At 41.1% G+C, this 20,154-nt stretch overlaps 3 protein-coding genes across 4 annotated transcripts; 2 read left to right on the top strand and 1 right to left on the bottom strand.

Annotated features, from left to right (window-relative positions):
- The first annotated feature begins 451 nt into the window (after positions 1-451).
- psma6b (proteasome 20S subunit alpha 6b) lies at positions 452-8,405 on the top strand. Its single transcript, XM_042094346.1, has 7 exons — positions 452-624; positions 1,296-1,390; positions 1,493-1,574; positions 1,717-1,872; positions 5,868-6,046; positions 7,765-7,859; positions 8,221-8,405. Exons 1-7 carry the CDS (start codon positions 549-551, stop codon positions 8,276-8,278), a joined length of 741 nt encoding a protein of 246 aa, XP_041950280.1. The 5' UTR covers positions 452-548; the 3' UTR covers positions 8,279-8,405.
- Positions 8,406-9,942: 1,537 nt separating this feature from the next.
- On the bottom strand, positions 9,943-12,496 carry nfkbiaa (nuclear factor of kappa light polypeptide gene enhancer in B-cells inhibitor, alpha a). Its single transcript, XM_042094342.1, has 6 exons — positions 12,209-12,496; positions 11,621-11,726; positions 11,264-11,474; positions 11,014-11,102; positions 10,667-10,906; positions 9,943-10,312 (listed from the first exon to the last, which is right to left on the bottom strand). The coding sequence occupies exons 1-6, from the start codon at positions 12,445-12,447 to the stop codon at positions 10,265-10,267; spliced, it is 933 nt and encodes a 310-aa protein (XP_041950276.1). The 5' UTR covers positions 12,448-12,496; the 3' UTR covers positions 9,943-10,264.
- Positions 12,497-15,804: 3,308 nt separating this feature from the next.
- brms1lb (BRMS1 like transcriptional repressor b) lies at positions 15,805-19,902 on the top strand. Of its 2 annotated transcripts, none has more exons than XM_042094340.1 (10): positions 15,805-16,139; positions 16,399-16,489; positions 16,657-16,784; positions 16,982-17,061; positions 17,204-17,300; positions 17,392-17,481; positions 17,661-17,725; positions 17,848-17,887; positions 18,473-18,477; positions 19,488-19,902. In XM_042094340.1, exons 1-10 carry the CDS (start codon positions 16,004-16,006, stop codon positions 19,644-19,646), a joined length of 891 nt encoding a protein of 296 aa, XP_041950274.1. In that variant the 5' UTR covers positions 15,805-16,003; the 3' UTR covers positions 19,647-19,902. The 2 variants fall into 2 exon arrangements, with proteins under 2 accessions (XP_041950274.1, XP_041950273.1); XM_042094339.1 differs by lacking the exon at positions 19,488-19,902 and adding an exon at positions 18,184-18,310 and having other exon boundaries at positions 15,837-16,139; positions 18,442-19,219.
- The last annotated feature ends 252 nt before the right edge of the window (positions 19,903-20,154 follow it).

The raw sequence follows: 20,154 nt of genomic DNA, 5'->3' as shown, positions 1-20,154 counted from the left end.
CCCCATGTCCAGCAGTTTACCTAGCTCTTCAAGTTCAAGACTTTAGCTGAATGTTTTGGAGGTCTGTAAGTAGTCACTAATAAAATCTGAGGAGTTTAGTAATATGAGCACACAATTTAGTGAGCGTGCATTGTATTGATTTAACTTACAAACAAATGCAATGCAGCTCCGTAGGCTAATACTGCCCTAGGACGTAGGATAAGAAGCCTTGGCTTCTGTTAATCACATAGGCCTACACTTAAAATGAAGTAGGCCTGTGAATACCTCTGTGTTGATGTCACTTCCAGGACAGGTTATTGTGGACATCGTATTTACTAAGTTAAGTGGATAAACCGGGCACTCTAGGAAAATACTTTACAAGATCGAGTCACCAAAGCTTTTCTTTACGTCTACAATCCTTGGTACCCATGGTAACAATACACTGTGGCGATTGACCCCGGTAGTACAAACTGTAACTAGTAAATTACTTCCGGAATCGACCTGCATGTTGCAGCTTCAATTTTATTCCAAAGTGTCTTCATTGTTGTGCTCTTGCTTTTTCAAAGAAAATGTCTCGGGGGTCAAGTGCGGGGTTTGATCGGCATATCACTATCTTTTCACCAGAGGGAAGACTCTACCAAGTTGGTAAGACTGCCATCGCTTTGATCATGAAGTGTTTTCTGTAGACTACCGGCTATCTGCCTTGTCATGGCAGCTTAGCTAGTCACATCAGTAGTTATGACTAGTTAAGTTATTTCTCACAGTCAGTGTCTTGTGTTAACTGTAGTTATCTAGGTAAAGTTATACAAAGCGCCTGGTTTATTCATTCAACTTATTAAATACGATTGTTAATACAAATGAAGATAACGGTCAAGGAACTAGGTGGCTAATAGCTATCTTAGTGCTAGCCGCCGCTAATAGCCTAGTCAGGGAGCAACTATTCAATAACGATAACGTTTGTGTCGTTTAGCGACATCTTCATTCTACTCAGTGCATGAAAACAATATTACCCTTAGCATTTACCCCTGTGCTACGTACATCATGCAGTTATAGGTTAATATGATCACATGAAGGTAAAATAAGTTAGCGCCGTTATCTAACATTATTCATAATAGCTAACCATGGACTGGGTTCTATGATCAGTGTTTTCATTGTGTATGAATGGCATTCTATCACACAATTTCCATTAAGTGTATTTAGTTGTTTTTAAATACATTTGTTTTTGTACAATTCTGCTACTGATTATAATGTAAACATGTATTATAGCCTTAAGCTGGACTTAAAGAATTAACAGTATTATTTTCCCATGTCCTCAGAATATGCTTTCAAGGCTATTAATCAGGGTGGACTCACATCAGTGGCAGTCAGAGGGAAAGACTGTGCAGTGGTGGTCACACAGAAAAAAGTACCGGTAAGTCGGCATGTCAGAAACCTGCAACCTGTGTCATCAGCTGTTTAGCTGAACCCAAAAACAGTCTGACATGTTGAGTCTTCTCTGTTGTGGCTTTAACAGGACAAGCTGCTGGATGCGGCCACTGTTACTCACCTCTTCAGAATCACAGAGAACATTGGCTGTGTTATGTCAGGGATGACCGGTAAATCAGATTGTGCACGTGCTGTATAGCACCTCATACCAGTCTTGCATGAAACAAAACTCCTGACAAACCACCTCACTTGTACATCTGAAGGATCAAAATATTCACAGTAAATGCTAATATTTCTGTGTTGCTCTTCTAGCTGACAGCAGATCTCAAGTCCAGAGGGCCAGATACGAGGCGGCCAACTGGATGTACAAGTACGGTTATGAGATTCCAGTGGACATGCTCTGCAAAAGGATTGCAGACATCTCTCAGGTTTACACTCAGAATGCTGAAATGAGGCCACTGGGCTGCTGTAAGTATTCAGAGCTATCTCTGCTCTAATATTTGTGGTGGTAAGGCCATCCTTAAAAATATGTTTGCTTGCCAACTGACTCAAAAATTGCGATTAAAATTGCGATTTTTATATTTACATCCATCTTTGATCACCCTTGAGCAAAATTGATGAATTGAGAAGATAACACGTTCTGATAAAAAAAAGAATGCCTTTGCAAAATGTACTATCCAAATAGAACCACCAGAGAAAGCATCCCCAATCAGAATTTTTGATTGCTGTTCAGAAATTGTGTGTCATACCAATCGGGTGGAGAAGTAACACATTCTATTTATAGCCAAGTTGCCAGTAAAGCTAAAATTTCATTGAGTAGGCCTAGCCTTCGGTCATCGTACGATGAAGAGAAATTTAGGGTGAAAACAGCTGGGAGACTTCTGGTAGGGTATGTGAATTCAACACGCATCAGTCATGTCTGAACATGAGCTTAGTTTAGAAGTTTAATGTTAGCAATTTAAATATACAAGTGGAAAGAGCATTAAAGCACCATGTGTAGGCCTTTGTGCATATTGTGTTTTTTGGTAAGATGTTAAATGTAGCTAATTCTAAAACTTAACTTCTTTAGGTCATGGTAACAGGCATAGGCCTGTCTGCATGTCTTTGTAGACAAGAGACACAATCAATCTTGAATCAGAAATGGTTGATGTAGAAGAATCTTTGCTTGAATGTCATGAAATTGCATGCCTTTACATGTGTCTGTATAGGACCATGTAGTGAGTCATCACAATATTCAAAATTATCTCTCTTTGGCGACTGGCAGTAAAAAAAAAAAAAAACAATTACCTACCTATCAACAATTCTCTTTTTATTTGGATGATACAACTAAGAAATATATGTCTAAGGAAGGCCTAACAATACACCTTACCGGCTGTATGTCTTTTCTGCAGCTAGGGATATACATTCCAGATTAAGGGTCTTGTATGTAAACATAAGCTGCATCTCTTAGGCTGCGTTTACACTGGCAGTGCTTGATGTACAGTTCTGATTTTCTGCCTATATCCAGTTTTTTTTGGACTGACTGTTTACATTTACATTTGATATCAGACATCTGTGTTTACATGGTTCACTAATTTGTATAACAATTGAAACAATTGCTGCACATTGGAATTCTGCCACTTAAAGGAGCATTTCACCACTGGCAAGATGAATGTGTATTCATATTGGGTCATTTATGTAGTAGAAATGGCTTGTATTTTTGGCTCATGTGGATGAAAACCAACAACTCCCAGAATTCACTGCCCTTCATTGCCATGCATGGCCACTCCCTCAGGAACTAAAGTTAGGCTAAAAACACACTGAGGGACTCATTAATATAACTTTTTGGCATTAATAAGGATTCTAAAATTAAAACAATCAGGCAAACTTTTTGGCTCAAGGGCCACATTGGGTTTTGAAAATAGCCCGGCGGGCCGCACAACAACCCCCCCCCCCCCCCCCCCCCCACGACACATACATAAAAAAATACATTTTTTATAGCCTATAATTTAGTATGAAAAGTATAAAAAATACTGCTAATTTTATCCTGTTTAACAAATGTATAAATTGTGCACTGTTGCTTTAAGACAGTCGCTTTAATTCACGTTAATTTCTCAATGATCTTCTGCCTGCTCCGCTATGGCTAGTGCTATACCTACGGCTGGGCCCTCTCACAGTTTTTAAATGGTCAGTAGTGGGAACTACTGTTGCCTTCATGATTTCCTTTGAAAAGTTTTTTATAAGGACATATCACTTATCAACAATGACAAGCCAGAACCTGCGGCTCTCTCTCCCTCTCGTGAGTGCAGACGCGTTCCAAATTAAATGGATCGCATAATGTTCACGTTAGATCTGCTGCAAAGGAGATAACTAAGAGTTAACTTAGTTTAACATGATGTTATCTCTATTTAACATGATGTTTTGACATTGACATTGTAAATGTTCTCTAAGGAGAGTGAAAAGCAGTTTGCAGTAAAGCTAACCAACTATCGCAGGGAAAAAAATAGCGAGCAGCCTGATAACCAAATGAAATGCTCGGCGGGCCGGATGAAAGTGCTTGGCGGGCCGGATCCGGGCCGCAGTTTGCCCACCCCTGAGCTATGTTGTCAACCTTTTCCTCCTATTGAAATAACCATTTCTCAAATAGGCTATACTCTAACCAACACTAAGACATAAACCACTCCCAACATGAATTTGAACTTTTAATTAAAAAGAAATATATGAACAATGTCACCCTGACCTGAGCATTAACAATTTCTTGAAAGCCGCAGTTACTTGATGACCAACGTTATTGTTCATCGAGAGCCATTAATCCTGCCTGCCTGTTCCGAACTCAGGCTGGCAAAAACAAGACGATTGCCTCTCTTCACAAGTCTCTCGCCTTCAGGATCTTCCAGGAATTGGGTCACATTTCACTGATGGTGTAAACGTAGCCTTAGACTCTAGGGGCCCTATCGTGCACTCAAGCGCAATTGAGTTTGTATACTGGCGCTTTTGGCTTTACTATTTTGCATTCAGCTCATATTGGAATTTTCCCTCCACAGGCACAAGTCGGTAAATTAGGGAATGCAATTGCGCCCACGGGGGCAGTTCAGAGAAAAGAGGAGGCGTTTTCTGTTTTTTTCCAAAAGAGAGTGCGGTTGCTGCTTCACATATACCCAATCGAACCGATCTTTTGAGGGGAAACGCTCCACGTTCCGATTCAAAGAGCCAGGTGTGAAAACGCCCTTAGATTACATTGCAAAAATATCACCATGCATTCATAACCTCGTGATTCAGTGAGAGTGATCCCAAAACATTGGACTGAATCCCAACTGAACAGTCTATAGCACTGTGAACCGCTCCTGGCTGCGCCTGGCAAATCTGCCATCAAAATAGCAATCCGCTATGCAACAAGCGCGCCTGTTGCACGTTACGCCCAAACCACGCCCATGAGTAATGTAGCTACTTCAGACCACCCCATTTTAGATTTGTGCCTAGCGCAACCATGGAGGTATTATATATAACTGGAGAGTGTGGTTAAGTCCGGAGGCTAGGCTAGTAAATCCGGCCAATTCATAGTCAACGCCATATTGAACACTGGGGCAGAGAATGGCTCGGATCCAGCGCCAATCGGCTCCAAGTTCCAAAGCTGGAAGTGACGCATGGACCAACGTCGATTTTTATTGGACATTCTGTAAAAAGAGAGTCGTCCTCCAGTTCAGAGGGTGGCGATAATGCACATACCTTGCTTGCCATGTAACAAGAAGAAGAAAAAGTTGCTCGGGAACGTAAGTCGAGTCCGAGTGGACCCCCTGGGCGCAACAGTCATTTATCCCGCCGGTAAAATAGCAACAGTTCCCAAGATCCGCCCCCAAAGCTACTTGCGCTTTGTGTTTGATACTTGTGTTTCAGATTGTTAAGATAGCGCCCTAAGGGTGCGAGTTTGACAGTGTATTTTGCTGACAGTGCATGCGCACTGTGGACAGAGTGAAGTCAGATGCACAAAGTGGGCTGAGTCAGGCCGAGTTAATTTAAAAAAAAGATAGATAGATAGATCAGAATTTAACACTGGTTGCATGGGATTGCTTTACTCCATTTCACTTCACCAGAGAGGTCTCGCTCATTTCGGAGTCTCCGCCTTGAAGTAGCTTCCCGCTACCTATATCACCGCCGAACTCGCGCCCTATGTCTCACACACTTGAGATTTCAAACACACAGTTGAAAGCACATCCATACCCATTTAAAGTGCTTATGTACATTTGAATGGTTGGAAATGGAATCTAGAGATGGTTAAATGAAAGTGAGGGGAATACTCATTAATTGTCTTTACTTCTACTCTAGCGAGTGTGTGGATGCGTATAAGGCCTGAATCTGCCACTTGCCACTCTGCAACTGAGTTGTATGTGACTTATAAAAAAAGTCCCCATTCAAAGAGTTGTTGAATGTTGTGTAGAAGAATCCAGCATTTTCTATAATGTTCATCATGCAATCCTTTTCTTCAGGCATGATTGTGATTGGTGTAGACGAAGAGTTGGGTCCACAAGTGTACAAATGTGACCCAGCCGGCTATTACTGTGGGTTCAAGGCCACAGCAGCAGGGGTCAAGCAAACAGAAGCCACCAGCTTCCTGGAGAAGAAAGTGAAGAAGAAACTAGACTGGACCTTTGAGCAAACTGTGGAGGTGTGTGCTGAAGCATTAATATTTATTATGACCACCGCGCCGCGCAGATTTTTTTTTTTTTTTTTTTCTCTTTTTCGCATGCCAAAATTTCCGTCAATGATTCCCGGGACACTGAAAGACCGGGGTACACGAAACTTGGTGGGCATGTAACCCCACATGGATAGCATGGAACCATCGTTTTTCGTTTTGATCTGTAGCCCCCCCGCTGGACTGGACCCCCCGAAAGGAGGGTAGGGCAGACACAGTTTTCTGTGAATATCTCGAAAACCGTAGGGTTTAGGAGGACCATTTTTCTTTTGTATGTTGATCTCAAGGGGCCATGTCAACCCATTCCATAACCACTCATTTCATGTATAGCGCCACCTAGTTAAACACAAAAAAGTAAAAATGAGGTGTTGTAATTGAAGGTATCTGTGACCTAACATAGTCAAAACTGCACGAAATTGGAAGTGTAGGATCATTATGACACCCTCTGTATGCATGCCAAGTTTTGTGGAATTCTGTTCATGGGGGGCCACACAATAAATTAATTTATGTTACTATACACCAACTGGCCTGTAGGTGGCCGGAGACAGTTTTCTGTGAATATCTCGAGAACCGTAGGGCCTAGGAGGTCCACCTTTTTTATGTATGTTGGTCTTAAGGGGGCATGTCAACCCATCCCATTACCACTTATTTCATGTATAGCGCCACCTAGTTAGAAAATTAAAAAGCAAAAAATGAGGTGTTTTCATCACAATATCTCTGGCTGACAAGGTCAAAACTGCACAAAATTAAAAGTGTAGGATCATTATGACATCCTCCGAATGCATGCCAAGTTTCGTGTACTTTCGTTCATGGGGGGCCTTACAATAAAATAATTTATGTGTACATTTAGTGACGTACACCAACAAGGATTCCCGGGACACTGAAAGACCGGGGTACACAAAACTTGGTGGGCATGTACCATGTCATTTTTCGTTTTGATCTGTAGCCCCCCCGCTGGACTGGACCCCCCCGAAAGGAGGGTAGGACAGACACAGTTCTCTGTGAATATCTTGAGAACTGTAGGGCCTAGGATGACCATTTTTTTCCGTATGTTTGCCTCCAGGGGTCATGTTAACCCATTTCATGTGCACACATGTGCACAAACAGATACACACACACACATACATTCACAGTAATCATACGTATGACACATACTCACACAGTAGACATATGTACGCTTGCATGCACAGGCACATACGCAGGCACACACACACACACACCCACACACATAACATAAACATAACACAAACAATCAAGAATTTCTCAGAATTATGAACAGGCAAGATGGAGGTGGGGTTGTATAAAATGAATTTTACATGTGAAATCTATGAACTATTCATGTTTTGGTACTTGTTGTCTAGCAGGCAGATAGATACCAGTGAGAATTGAGTGTGGATAATGCAATTTAGTGAGACAGTTAGAATCATATAGGCCTTTCAGCGTGATTTCTTTTTGTGGAAAAAATGTGCTGGACTGGGCGGCGGTCATATTTTGTACCGCTCTGCGGTACATCTAGTTTAACATGCTATGATTTGAATTGCAAATACTGCATTACCTATCCTGGAGGATTAAGTGAAAGAAGTACAGTTTAGAAGTCTGGAAAATGTGGATCTTCTACCCCTTATTCTCTTATACAAGGTTTTCTAATGATGGTCTTTCTCCCCCTCTACCTGTCTCTCCCTTGATAACAGACGGCAATCACCTGTTTGTCAACGGTGCTTTCAATTGATTTTAAACCCTCTGAGTTGGAAATAGGAGTTATCACCACTGCGGACCCAAAGTTCAGGTAAATGGACACAGACATATGCTTACCAGTCCATATCTCATGTTCACTCATACCACATTATATTGGCTCTTTTGGACAGGCTTGGGGTTCTGGACCTGTGGGGTTGACTCGTAATTTAGATCATGAAGTGGACTGAAGGCATTTTTACACTGTTTTAGTCTATAAGATATTGGCGCTTAGGATCTTTGACACTTATTAAATTAGCAAACAGATTTTGCTTGTTATTAAATTAGATTTAGACTACACTTTGGCCATAATTTAAATTAGGCCCTAATAACCATTTTACATATAAGGATTGGTGGCATCTGATTGTTGACGTTCAAGGTACATCAGGTCATATTCTCTCTTTTTTTTTGGCTAGGATCCTGTCCGAGTCAGAAGTCGATACCCACTTGGTTTCCCTGTCCGAAAGGGACTGAAGAGAGGCAGGAGGCATTTAGAGAGAGACCAGTCGGACCCAGTTACAGAGTGGTGCAAGCCTTGTTTCATGTATATTTACCCCGTTCCATTAAAGACATTTTTGAGAAAAAAAAAGTTTTTTTTTTTTTTTTTCATTTTAATTTTATAGTTGTTTTGCCGTGTCCCACAATTAAATTGCATTTCTTATGAAAAGTTAAGCAACATTTTACTCAACGGCTATATTCACATGCTTTATCTGTATCACAGAGATTTACACGCATAAGCCCAATTTCCCCAAAGTTAATGAGACAGCACAAAATGTTGACTAAACCCTATAGCGTGCCTTACAGTGACACAACACTGCTGTCTGCTTGTCCTCTTCTGTAGAAATGGTGGGCTCGTTGGCAGACGACCTCTTAAGTTCCCATTTAGGGTTAGGCTCATACAAATATAACAAGCTGGGAAATTCTCAGTTATGAATATGCTGAGAGTATTACAATAGACGCATGACACTTGTGGTGGTATCTGTGTTCATTTGCGTCACAGTGCGACCGGAGGTTTTACATCTGAAGACACTCTTGAGTCTCTGAATGACTTGAATTTGTTATCAAAACAATATTATGCAAAATAAGAGGTACATTATGCATTGTGCACTCGTGAGGCCTCTGAAGTTCTACGCCATCATTTACAAAATGCACTGAATGACTGAAGAGGGCTGACTGATGACGTACGTCCAGATCACATAGTTCTGTTTTTCTGTGTGCTTCGGTGCCATTCTAGTTTACGAAACTGTCAACCGCCATGCACAGAGGAGAACTAAGCAGCACTTTGGAGTTTCCCCTCTTAAGGAAATTTAAAATTCCAGTCTAATATAAACACGAGATGACCCATATCTGTACCCTCAGGAGTTTCCCTTGGAATTTGCGCAAGATAACTCTCTACTGAGACTGTGGGACTGAGGAAAGACGTAGGCTAAATATTTGTATCGACACAGGGGTCTGGTACAATCCACTCCACCCCCCCCCCCCCCCCCCCTCCCCCTCAGTAAAAATGTCCCTGTTGTCTGTGAATCAACCTACACTACAACTAACAGTACTCCTGGTTTTTGTTGAGAAAGGTATGTTTCTGTCATGTTACAGTGTCACGTGTTGTATTCTCCTCTGCAAACACAAGCATGTGTGTCCAAGATGTCCTTGCGTATTTCGGGAAATTCTTAAAATAATTATTTAGCCATAGGGGAATTTTAGATGAGTCAGCTGATGAGCCTATCTCCACACACTGAGGGAGTGCTGCGTTCAAAGGAATAAAATAGTGATTAGTCATGTCTGCCAGCAAGGACATGAGTTTCTGCTTACACGTCATTGCTCAGACACAGGATGAAGGGTCTTGCATCCTGAGTGAGAGATTAGGGGTACAGCAAGACAATTTACTACAAAAGAAACACCTTTGTGCGTTATGCAAATATGATTTATATTTATGAATATATTTACGTTTTGTTTGTTGTAAATGGTCTTTGTCTCCCCTTTTGTATTTCACATAACCAAGATGAATTTAAATAAGTTGAAACCTGGCAGTAAACACATTTGTGATTTGGGGGTTGCATGTTGTTAACTTTTGTTTTCACATACAGTTGAACGTTTTTTTGTAGTCTTTCTCTTTAACAAAAATCCACAAATGATCATAATTTAAATTGTATGCACTTGTCTTGTTTAATTTATCACCATATACATATAGTACAAAATTATAGTTTACAATAGTGTTACATAAATTGATATGTACAGGTAAAAAAATAGTGCTCTCTGTATTTACAATATTTAACAGCTATTCCCAGATATTTACACAGTTAACATAGTTCTGCGGAGTGTAGATTTGAGGTTCTTGAGGCCTTGTGCACTTTTTCTCCCAGACACTTGGGTCAGTTAGGAAGCTTCATTTTGGTCTTGGTCTGTGCGGTCTTGGTCCTATGGAAGTTTGTGGAAAGCCAAGCTGAGTTACCGATGAAATCCTCAGTGAGTTGGAGACAACTTTCCTCCAAAAAGAATGTCATCGTACATCTGTGGAAACAGGTAAGTCGCTAGATTAGAACTGGGCATTTGGTGAATAGAAATGATCCTCTTCACAGGATCACATGGATCACTAGATCTGTATAAACTACTGACACCCAACAAAGTTGTGTTTTTATATTACATACTTTTAATTACTTTTTCTGCTGTTAGTGAATGTGTGTTTGTTGTCTGTATGCTACTGAGACCTTGAATTTCCCCTGGGGATCAATAAAGTATCTATCTATCTATCTATCTAAAGTTGGTTCTATAGTGTAAGAAGCAAGTGTGAGGAACCAAATCATCATATAGGTGATTGATCTTCTGTTAGCACAGGAACAGAACTAAAAGGGCACAAGAACTTACTTCATCCTCAGACTCTTCATTCTCAGATTCGTTTGGCAGTTCTCTGAGGTCCTGTGCCGTCCTGTCGTACAGCTGCTGTCGGATCTCGCCATTTTGTCGGCCATACGTCAGGTGGTATGGTGTGAATCCCCCGTATGTCAGGCTGTTGACATCGGCTCCCAGAACAATCAGCTGATGCACAAGCGAGAGGTTCTGGAGGTCCACAGCGAGATGAAGCGCCGTTCGGCCACTGCACTGTTCCTGTAAGGAAACAAAAGTTGGTTAGTCCTTTAATCTAAACCAGTGTTTTAGGATGTCAGATCTGTTTGGAGGACACTAAAGAAAAAAGATATTATCACTTCACTTACTTTGGAGTTAATATCTGCTCCTAACTGAATGAGGACTTCAACCATTGAGAGGAACCCGTGGATTGAGGCCAGGTGGAGGCAGTTGTGTCCTGTTAAAAATATTAAGGATATCATAATCAGATCATTTCCTCTGAACAGTTTCACGTTCAAGGACAAGAAACTGAAGACCAGAAAGTGAACACACTTCTGATGCCATGTTAAAGGTGGATGAAGACAATGAAATGGTGTACAGGTGCAGAAAGCTGCTTACCATTATAGTTTGGGAAGTTGAGGATGGAGCGCAAGTGGATAGCAGGTGGCACTTGTGTGAGAAGGCTGAAAGAAGTCATGGATCCCTTCTTGCAGGCTATGTGTAGAGCTGTATTTCCACTGTGGTCTACTAACCGCGAATCACAGCCAGCTTTCAAGAGACACTCAACCAGCTTATGTTGTTCTGTTATCACAGCCAGATGAAGGGGTGTCTGAGGGGGAAAAAATAAGTTAGATTTTTTGGCATTGGATCCCATTGTTATTTCTAACTGTTTCTAAAATCTTACACGATTTTATTTTATTTTTTATTTTTTTTGCAATTTGTTTATTATGGCTTCATCAAGTGTTCATTAAGTACCTGTCTTTGGCTGTTCTGTGTGTTCAGGAATGGGTCCTTGTGACATTGTTTGATAATTTGAATGGCTTGGTCTTCTGCTTCGTGAATAATGGCGAGGTGGAGGAACCTGTTGAGAAGCAGAGGCGTTCGTTAAAGTCCCGCGTTTCAAAAATACTTTTACAAAGGAAGTGGTGTAACAAAGAGTACGCATGAGCATTGAAGCGTTTCGCAAGAATGGACTTTTTCTGGTTATTTCCACCAGTTGTGGCTTGACACGACTGATGCTTTATCAGTTCCTGGCTGAGCGCCAGGGACTTTCCTGTATGAGTGGATTGTCTCTCTAGCGCCACCAGAGATTGACACCGTGCCAAATTCTGTGTGGTCTTACTATCATTTGTTTACCACCATTCTTGCAGGTTATACTTTGGCATATTACAATTTAAACAAAGAAAATGAAAGCTTATGCATTACTTTGCAGAGCTCTATTGAAATGGTTATGTTGATTATTGCAATACCTTACGCATGCATTCGTCCACTTGCAAGTGTTTGTATGCAGAGCAGTAACTATTTATTAATTAGTCTACTTTTAAAAGAGTTTTAATAACTTACGTGTCACCGTCTTCTGTTATTTGCTGTTTCCAGGGTTCACAAGAAAATTCTGTTCTTGTTTCAGCCATATTTAAATTCTGAAATTCCTCCTGAAGAAGTGCGTATTCGCCCGATTTAAATGAGTCCAATCCACTGTCGACGCGCTCATCTTGGCACGGGAACATTTTCCTATGTTTTGAGTCCATTTCATCCAGATCATAATCCATTGGGTTGCTGTTGTCTATTCTGTAGATATCCATTGCGACTACTGTCTGCTGTCAACTCAAGAGCTCTGCAGTCTGTGAGCCGACGGGGAGGTGCACCATATTAATGTAGGCCTACCCAGCATGGGAGGAGACTGATGGGGATTTCCGCATAGGGAAACTCATAGAACGGGCTTTTGTGGGAAAATTCCCCATAAATGACTCTTCATAGTAAGACTGAAAAACCCGTAGTTTCCTATTAGGCCTACTTCTATAATATGCCTGCTTCTGTGCGGCAAAGTCACAGACTTGGTATGAATGAAAACTATAGACTATGAATGAAAGTACGGGTAACATAGAATCACAGACCCATCGTATTTCCAGGTGAAATGAGTGGTGTTCAGCCCATTGACGTGAATGGCATTACTCAATGATGCATCTGTTTGAGTTAAATCTCCACTACATGTAAGCCTAGATTTTACTGGAAAATTGGAAAACTGGAATGTCCCAAATTACTGGAAATTTGCCATGTAGCCTACAGAATGCAGGGATATGTTATTTTACTATTAGTGACAGGCTACAACTCAGAACATGGTCCCCATGACATCTTATCTTAAAATTGTATTGCATTGAAAAACCACTGGCTGCAACATTATCTAACTTTTGTGGTGCCAGAATTAACTTTATCCACTAGTCATCTGACCAGACAAACATGCTAGACGTAATCCCTGTGGAGTGTCCCACACCAGGGGGCTTTCTTGGATAAAAAAAATCACCAGCAGCATCTTGTAAAAATGTGTAGGCCCTATGTAGGCAATAGGTCCCACATGCATCAGTTTCATGTTCCTGAATGTGGTCATAAAGGTTTAGGGAAATTCAATAGAAAGTATAGGCTACTGTAACTGAAAGGTATCTTAGCAACTGTTTGCTGAAGGGAAATGGATTTGGAAGCTTTACTTTTACATCACAAGCTGCCTACCATACCCTGACATTTGCACTTCCAAAACCCCTGAAGGGTGTTTACTTGCGCTGCTAGGGGCGGGGGAAGAACAAAATAGCAACTGTATCACGGCACAGACGGCAGTCGTGACACTATGACAGATACTGTTAAGCAGCATGCTGGCACTTGATACTATGACTTACTAACTCTCGTCAACTTCAGCTAAACATTGAGTGTCATGATAGCATCATGCTTGAAATACTGAAGTACTGTTTTTACTCTGGGGTTTCTTTGCCTGATGTCCCATAACCCTCCCAATTTAAAGAAGCAACATGAAAATACAAAGGGTCTCATTGTGATACCTGCTTTCACTGTCCGTTCTTGTTGATTTACTAATGTTGCAGGTGCTGCTTTTGTTAGGAAATTGTGTTGACTCTATAAACACACAGTGAAGGCTATACTGGTCCATACATGCCCAACCCCAGTACAGCACAGTGTTTGTCTGTGTGTGCCCAGTCCTCCATCACATGTTTCACCACCAGTGTTCACCTGAAGTTCTTTATCTGACACACAAGGTCTTCATGCAGAATTATTGAGAGTGAAAGTGTGCATGATTTTCCGAGTTAACATTTAAAGGCCTGCCTGCTGTCTTCTGACATTTTATTTCCTGCATTGCCTTCATGACCTGATTTGGGATGACCTTCTCTAGTCTATTAGTCTCTTTCTTCCACTATGTCTTTCTTTCTACTGTCCATTTTTTCTTTTGAAAAAGACCTGAATGGGCTTCTGTTGTAAAAACAGTACAAGAATGAGTTTATGTGGGAGAGGCGTGTGTGCATGCGTCTTTTAAACATTAGTGTCTTTGATGGCATTCACAGCCCACCTTGTAGTCTAGACATCTGTGTTTTACCACTGGCTCCTACTCACTCTCTCTTACCTCACAGTGCTATAATAAGAAGAGCAGATTTGTACCAGATTTGTCTCAATGCCAGGGATTTGATATAGAGTGATTCTGGGACTTTAGATCTGTGTGCGTGTGAGTGAGTGTGTGTGAGAGAGAGAGAGAGAGAGAGAGAGAGACCGAGATACAATCCGGACCCAGTACAGGCTCAGTGACCACAACCTAGCAGTAGAAACAGGCAGACACAGAAAAACCTGGCCGCCAAAAGAACAAAGAATAGTGGTCACTGCCAGGCAGAGGAGCACTTTCTTCTTCACTGCCAAAAATATGACACTTTAAGACAGCCCATTTTCACTATATCCAAAAAGTCATACCAAATGTTATAGACATTGAAGTCAATAATAACATGGTGATACTTCTTGGAGAAGGGCCCTCTGCTGCCCTGGCAGCACAACATGTCTTAAAATGTTACAACATGGGGGACATGGTATAGAACAAAAAAAAAAAAAGACCTGTCTCTGTGTTAACAGACACATGCTCCAGTGCACAAATATATGTACTCACGTGCCTAAGCACACACACACACACGCACACACACACACACACACACACACACACACACACACACACATGTTTACCTGCATTGCTGTATATCTATTTTCTTTCCTTTGTGATTCTACTGTGTTATCTGTAAAACTGGCTTTGGCAACACTACCCAAACAGTGTGTGTGTGTGTGTGTGTGTGTGTGTGTGTGTGTGTGCGTGCGTGCGTGCGTGCGTGCGTGTGTGTGCGTGAGTCAGAGGGTACAAGAAGTGTGACTGAAGTCACACCTCAGTATTGTTCTGTGCCATAGGGCACTGTGACATTGCAGTAGCATAATGAGGTTTTCCAGTGGTTGATGAATGTGGAACTCGGATGCTGTGAGTCACTTTATGTTGATTCCAGATTTTCAAATCAAAGGACCAGCAATGGTTATAATGGCATGATAATTGTGTAATATTAAAAATTAGGCTATAGGCCTACGTTCAGTGTGGAAATCAGATTGAGCTTTATTCCTGGTCTATGTAAGAAGCTTTTTGTTTACAATTTTATTTTCTACTCAGTGTTCCATTTTCTCTTTACCTGCACACCCATCAAGGGGAAAAAGCAATCAGGGAAATAAGTAGGCCTATGTTTCTGATTCCACTCATCTTAAGCCTATACATTTTCTGCTGATCTTTATCTTGTGTTTCTCCGAAGTGTAGGCGTGATGCTGGGTAAGGAAACCCCAAGTTGTTTGAAAGTCTTAGTGACAAAGCTGAAACCTATAATGGAGCACATTCATATCACAGAGGTGTTGGTCCTGTCTGCAAACTGACCTCCTTTGTTGTGCACTTTTGTGTTATGCAATAACATTTGCATAATTTTCTTTTTGTCTCCACGCACACACACACACACACACACACACAAACGCGCGCGCACGCACATACACACATTAAGCACACAGGTCCCCCTGGTGGATTTTTTTAACTAGCCTGTCTTCCGTCTTCACTTCAACTTTAAAATTACAACTTCAACTCCCAGGTATCCCAGCGTCGAACCAAACCGGTTTAATGATTGGACACCAGGACGTCTTTCTTCCAAAGACGCAAATGATTGGTCAAGACATATCCGTGTTTTGAACGTGTTTCCTGGAGCTTCGCTCTCGTTGTTTATCTTTTTATAACAACCACCACCGGGTACCCGTCAGCCTTAATTTAGTTCTGTTAGATGGTAGGAGAAACTCTTCAACATGCCAGTCCACTCCCGTGAAAAGAAAGAAAACAACCACGAGGACATGGAGGTGGATTATCCGGAGCAAGACGCTAGCAGTTCTGACGAGGAAGATACTGTAAGCTCATCTGTTTCTGAAGATGGAGACACTTCAGGTAATCAGATAAACTGTAGTTAGCTTGTAGCTAACACAGAGAGTAAATGTTTTGTTTTTTTAAGGGTAAAGTCATATTGAGTAACGTTAAACCCCATCCGGTTGTCGTACATACAATGGAAAATGGCCAATTCGTAAGACTATTCCACTGGTATGGGTTTTAGCGTAGTTATCTTTTAACCATCCTATGTAAATTAGCCAGCTAACTGGCTACAAGTGTTATTTCCATGCACAACATTGAAATATGGTTTTATGTGCAGAAATGGACGATGAAGATTGTGAGAGGAGAAGGCTGGAATGTCTTGACGAAATGACAAATCTTGAGAAGCAGTTCACGGACCTCAAAGATCAGTAAGCAGGCCTACCTCTGCCTTCCACCTCAGGGGAACACCATCGACATTTCTCAGTATCTCTAGTGATACTTGCCGACCTATGCTTACCTTGGTTTTTGACCATGCATTGTGTATATGACACATCATCAGTCCAAGTTCTTCATCTGTGAAATTATATATCGTCAGATTATACAAAGAGAGACTGAGTCAAGTTGACATCAAGCTGCAGGAAGTCATTGCTGGCAATGCTCCGGAGTACTTAGAACCCCTTGCCACCCTTCAAGAGAATATGCAGATCAGAACCAAAGTAGCAGGTAGGTTTCACATGGCGGTCCCTACTACTCCAGTGGTATGGCTGTTTACACAGTGGTAATACAATGAGCAAAGTTCTATATGTTGTTACAACAGTGATTATCATTGAAGAATGCAAGTTTGTGGTCGTAACGAATCTGAGTTTAATAATAAGTTTCACACTTGATTGTAATACGTTTTTTGTTGTTGTTTATTTCAGGCATTTATCGTGAGCTGTGCTTAGAGTCTGTGAGGAACAAGTATGACTGTGAGATGCAGGCTGCCAGTCAACACTGGGAGGTGAGATGCACAAGCCAGGGGTCAGAGGTCAAATATTCATGAGGTCGCCTCTTCCTCAGACCTCAACAACAAAGTGCATAGAGATGGATGTGTATCTCTAGCTTATAACATTCAAAATGTATGTGTTGTGCATATTTCACAGAGCGAGAAGCTACTGCTGTTTGATACAGTTCAGAGTGAGCTGGAGGAGAAGATCAGACGCCTAGAGGAAGATCGGCACAGTATAGATATTACCTCAGGTACAAAATATGTGTGTATGCTCTTTATACTGGAAATCAAATCCAAGGAAGATTAAGTATATTTTGTTGTTGCTGTTGTTGTCGTTGTCAGAATTATGGAATGATGGTTTGCAGTCCAAAAAGAATAAGAAGAAAGATTCTTTCACCCCTGGCAAGAAGAAGAAGCCTGTTGTTGTATCAGATATCCTTCTCTGTTGCTTATCTTTTGTGAAGTTGGTCTCAGTCTTGTATGGAGGCTAAATTAAATCCCCAGAAATGCATAATCTTTGTGTGTGAACAGGTGACCTTCATTTATCTCAGTGTGTTGTATTGTTTTTACATTTAGTCTGTTCCACAAATCTTTTTCCTTAACATTCTTACGGCCATATATTGTTTACATGTTGCAAGACTTGGATATACTCGAAGACTGGACGGCAATAAGAAAGGTATTGTTATGTCATCATTTGGACTCTAGCTATGAAATTAGTTTGACCTATTCTGTGTAAGGATATACTGTAGTTTGTTTGTTATTTGCTAGTTCAAGTTGTGTCATGCCTTTGTGGTGCAGGCAATGGCTTCAATGGGACCACACAGAATGAAAGTGGATGGTAAGAACTTAATATGTCTGTGTCATCAGTAGATGTGCTGTCCTCGTACATTCATTACATTACATTACATTACATTACATTTGGCTGACGCATTTTTAACCAAAGGGACTAACAACATGGTAACAGTTAAGTTTTAAAGCAATTCTCTCAACAATTTTAGGACAATTTAAAAACGGTGCAGTACAAGTAGAGTAAAGTAAGAATGAGTGCATCAGTGAGTGCTGTTTTTACATTCACCTTACAGTAGTGATATATGAAGACTCTTACATATTCTATCCAACGACTATATGGTCTAGTTCCCTCAAAGCCTGAGAAGCATCACCGTGTTGCTCGCTCAGAGGATGGACGTCTGTTCTATGACAACAAGTGGTATTCCAGAGGGCAGGGCATCTGCATCAATAGGAAGGATGAGTATCCTACCAGGTAGGATGACCGACGACATTCACTTGTGTATGCATGCTTAACGCATTCATTGATCATATTGATATCTTTAGACATGAGCAGCTTCAGATCTTTCTTCCTTTTTTTTCCTCTTTTCTTCCTTTCTTTGCCAGTGCCATCATCACCACTATCAACCATGATGAGGTCTGGTTCAAACGACTGGATGGCAGCAAGTCGAAGCTCTACATCTCGCAGCTGCAGAAAGGCAAATACACCATCAAGCACTCTTAGTGGTGGCCGAGTTCCATCTACTTGCTCCTTGTGTTCTCTGTTGCCATTGCAACCTGGCCTTTGGCCTTGTCCTCCATGCCCCCCCCACCCCCTTTCACTCTTAAGTTTGCCATTCAAATGCAAGGAAGTGTGGAAGTACGCTACGGCTTAGTAGCCTCTTTGTACATATGGATGTATGTATATGAATTGTCATGATAAGGCCATATTTTTACACTCTAATGTTGAGAAGAATGATGTGCTGCTATAAGAAAAACGGGGTTTGAAGGGGAGGGGAAAGCAAGAAACTGTGGAAGAGAGAATGTATTGGGTTTTGGGTGTCTGTGAGTGTGCCTTGGATAAGGTAAGGCTCTCGCCCTGAAGGATCCCTCAGTTGAAGCCTTGCTGAGAAGAGTATTAGTGCATAATGAGTGGCCACTTCTATAAAGTCGTTTATGAAATGGACATGTCGGCAGTAATTGATTCTGCAGATACTTGTTGTTGCTTGCCACTAGCACTAATTTTATGCTGAGACAGATAGTTGTACAATGCAGACTTGACTTATTTCAAGTCTTTGAAAATGTATGTTTCCCTGCTTATGTGTTGAAATTGTTGTTGGTGCCATTATTACACACTATGAAAATATGATATCAGTATTTAGATGGCACAACCTCAATATACAAATAGGCAGAGTAAAGATTTTTTTATTTTTTATTTAATGATTTTGATTTAATACATATAAACTTGACTTACATCACTCACTGTTGCACAGTCTCTCCCCTGGATACTCTGTGAGCAGTAATGCTGGATTAGTCATACTGAATGTCACACAAATTAGAGTCCTGGAAGGCAGCTGTGCATCTAAACAGTGCACGCGACAAGTGTTAATAGTCCTTAGGATGAACTTGTCTTTTTTCCTTTTTATATTTGCACTCTCCAATCAGATCATGAGATTGTGTCTGATATGAAATCCAGATGTGTTGTTTTGCATGCTCACAGAGGTGCTCGGATTGAAAATATGCCTGCAGCACGCGTCACAGAGTTGCCGAGTCTTGCAGTAAACTGCTTTAATTGCTGCCATATAGAATTTGTTTGGTTTGTTTTTAATTGATGCTGCACTGGCTTGTCCGAACTCTTACCTCCTGTACAAATATGTAGCAGTAAACTTCTTCTTGAACTGCTTCTTGCCATGACCTTGCACCTTTTTTGATTGAAGTGTATATTGATGTCCAACCCATTTGAAAGAGGAAGAAGTTGAACCAGATAGATGTTATATGGATATATACTTACTACCATGCATTTTTTTCTGTCACTTTAATTTTCCACTGGAGTCTTTATTGACTTAATAAAGAATGGAATGAAAGATTTCTGGCAGTAGTCTAAATGAATGAAGATTCTCTCTCTCTCTCTCTCTCTCTCTCTCTCTCTCTCTCTCTCTCTCTCTCTCTCTCAAAATATATGTTTGCGGTAAGCTGGATTGATTATTGTCTCTTTTATAATAATGCTGAGGTTTTTACACTATGACCGGAATGACACCAAAAAATGTGCTGCGCTGTTTAGCGTCTTTCTCCCCTGGGGCCCTCTCTGCCAGTGAGCCACTCAGTGGATTAACTCTGACC

Source organism: Alosa sapidissima, chromosome 6, assembly GCF_018492685.1.
Source record: "Alosa sapidissima isolate fAloSap1 chromosome 6, fAloSap1.pri, whole genome shotgun sequence".
In the NCBI taxonomy this organism is placed as follows: Eukaryota; Metazoa; Chordata; class Actinopteri; order Clupeiformes; family Clupeidae; genus Alosa; species Alosa sapidissima.
Note: the sequence above shows the minus strand (reverse complement) of the source record. Positions and strands in the feature narration are given on the sequence as shown.

Excerpts from the sequence above, each read along its gene's own strand:
- nfkbiaa (XM_042094342.1), bottom strand. The coding sequence starts at position 12,447 with ATGGATATCTACAGAATAGACAACAGCAACCCAATGGATTATGATCTG. Across the intron at positions 11,475-11,620 it reads CACAGAACAGCCAAAGACAG|ACACCCCTTCATCTGGCTGT; the intron begins GTACTTAATGAA and ends TTTCCCCCTCAG. Across the intron at positions 10,907-11,013 it reads GAGCAGATATTAACTCCAAA|GAACAGTGCAGTGGCCGAAC; the intron begins GTAAGTGAAGTG and ends GTTTCCTTACAG.
- psma6b (XM_042094346.1), top strand. The coding sequence starts at position 549 with ATGTCTCGGGGGTCAAGTGCGGGGTTTGATCGGCATATCACTATCTTT. Across the intron at positions 1,391-1,492 it reads TCACACAGAAAAAAGTACCG|GACAAGCTGCTGGATGCGGC; the intron begins GTAAGTCGGCAT and ends TGGCTTTAACAG. Across the intron at positions 7,860-8,220 it reads ACTGCGGACCCAAAGTTCAG|GATCCTGTCCGAGTCAGAAG; the intron begins GTAAATGGACAC and ends TTTTTTGGCTAG.
- brms1lb (XM_042094339.1), top strand. The coding sequence starts at position 16,004 with ATGCCAGTCCACTCCCGTGAAAAGAAAGAAAACAACCACGAGGACATG. Across the intron at positions 16,490-16,656 it reads TTCACGGACCTCAAAGATCA|ATTATACAAAGAGAGACTGA; the intron begins GTAAGCAGGCCT and ends ATATATCGTCAG. Across the intron at positions 17,062-17,203 it reads CTGCCAGTCAACACTGGGAG|AGCGAGAAGCTACTGCTGTT; the intron begins GTGAGATGCACA and ends CATATTTCACAG.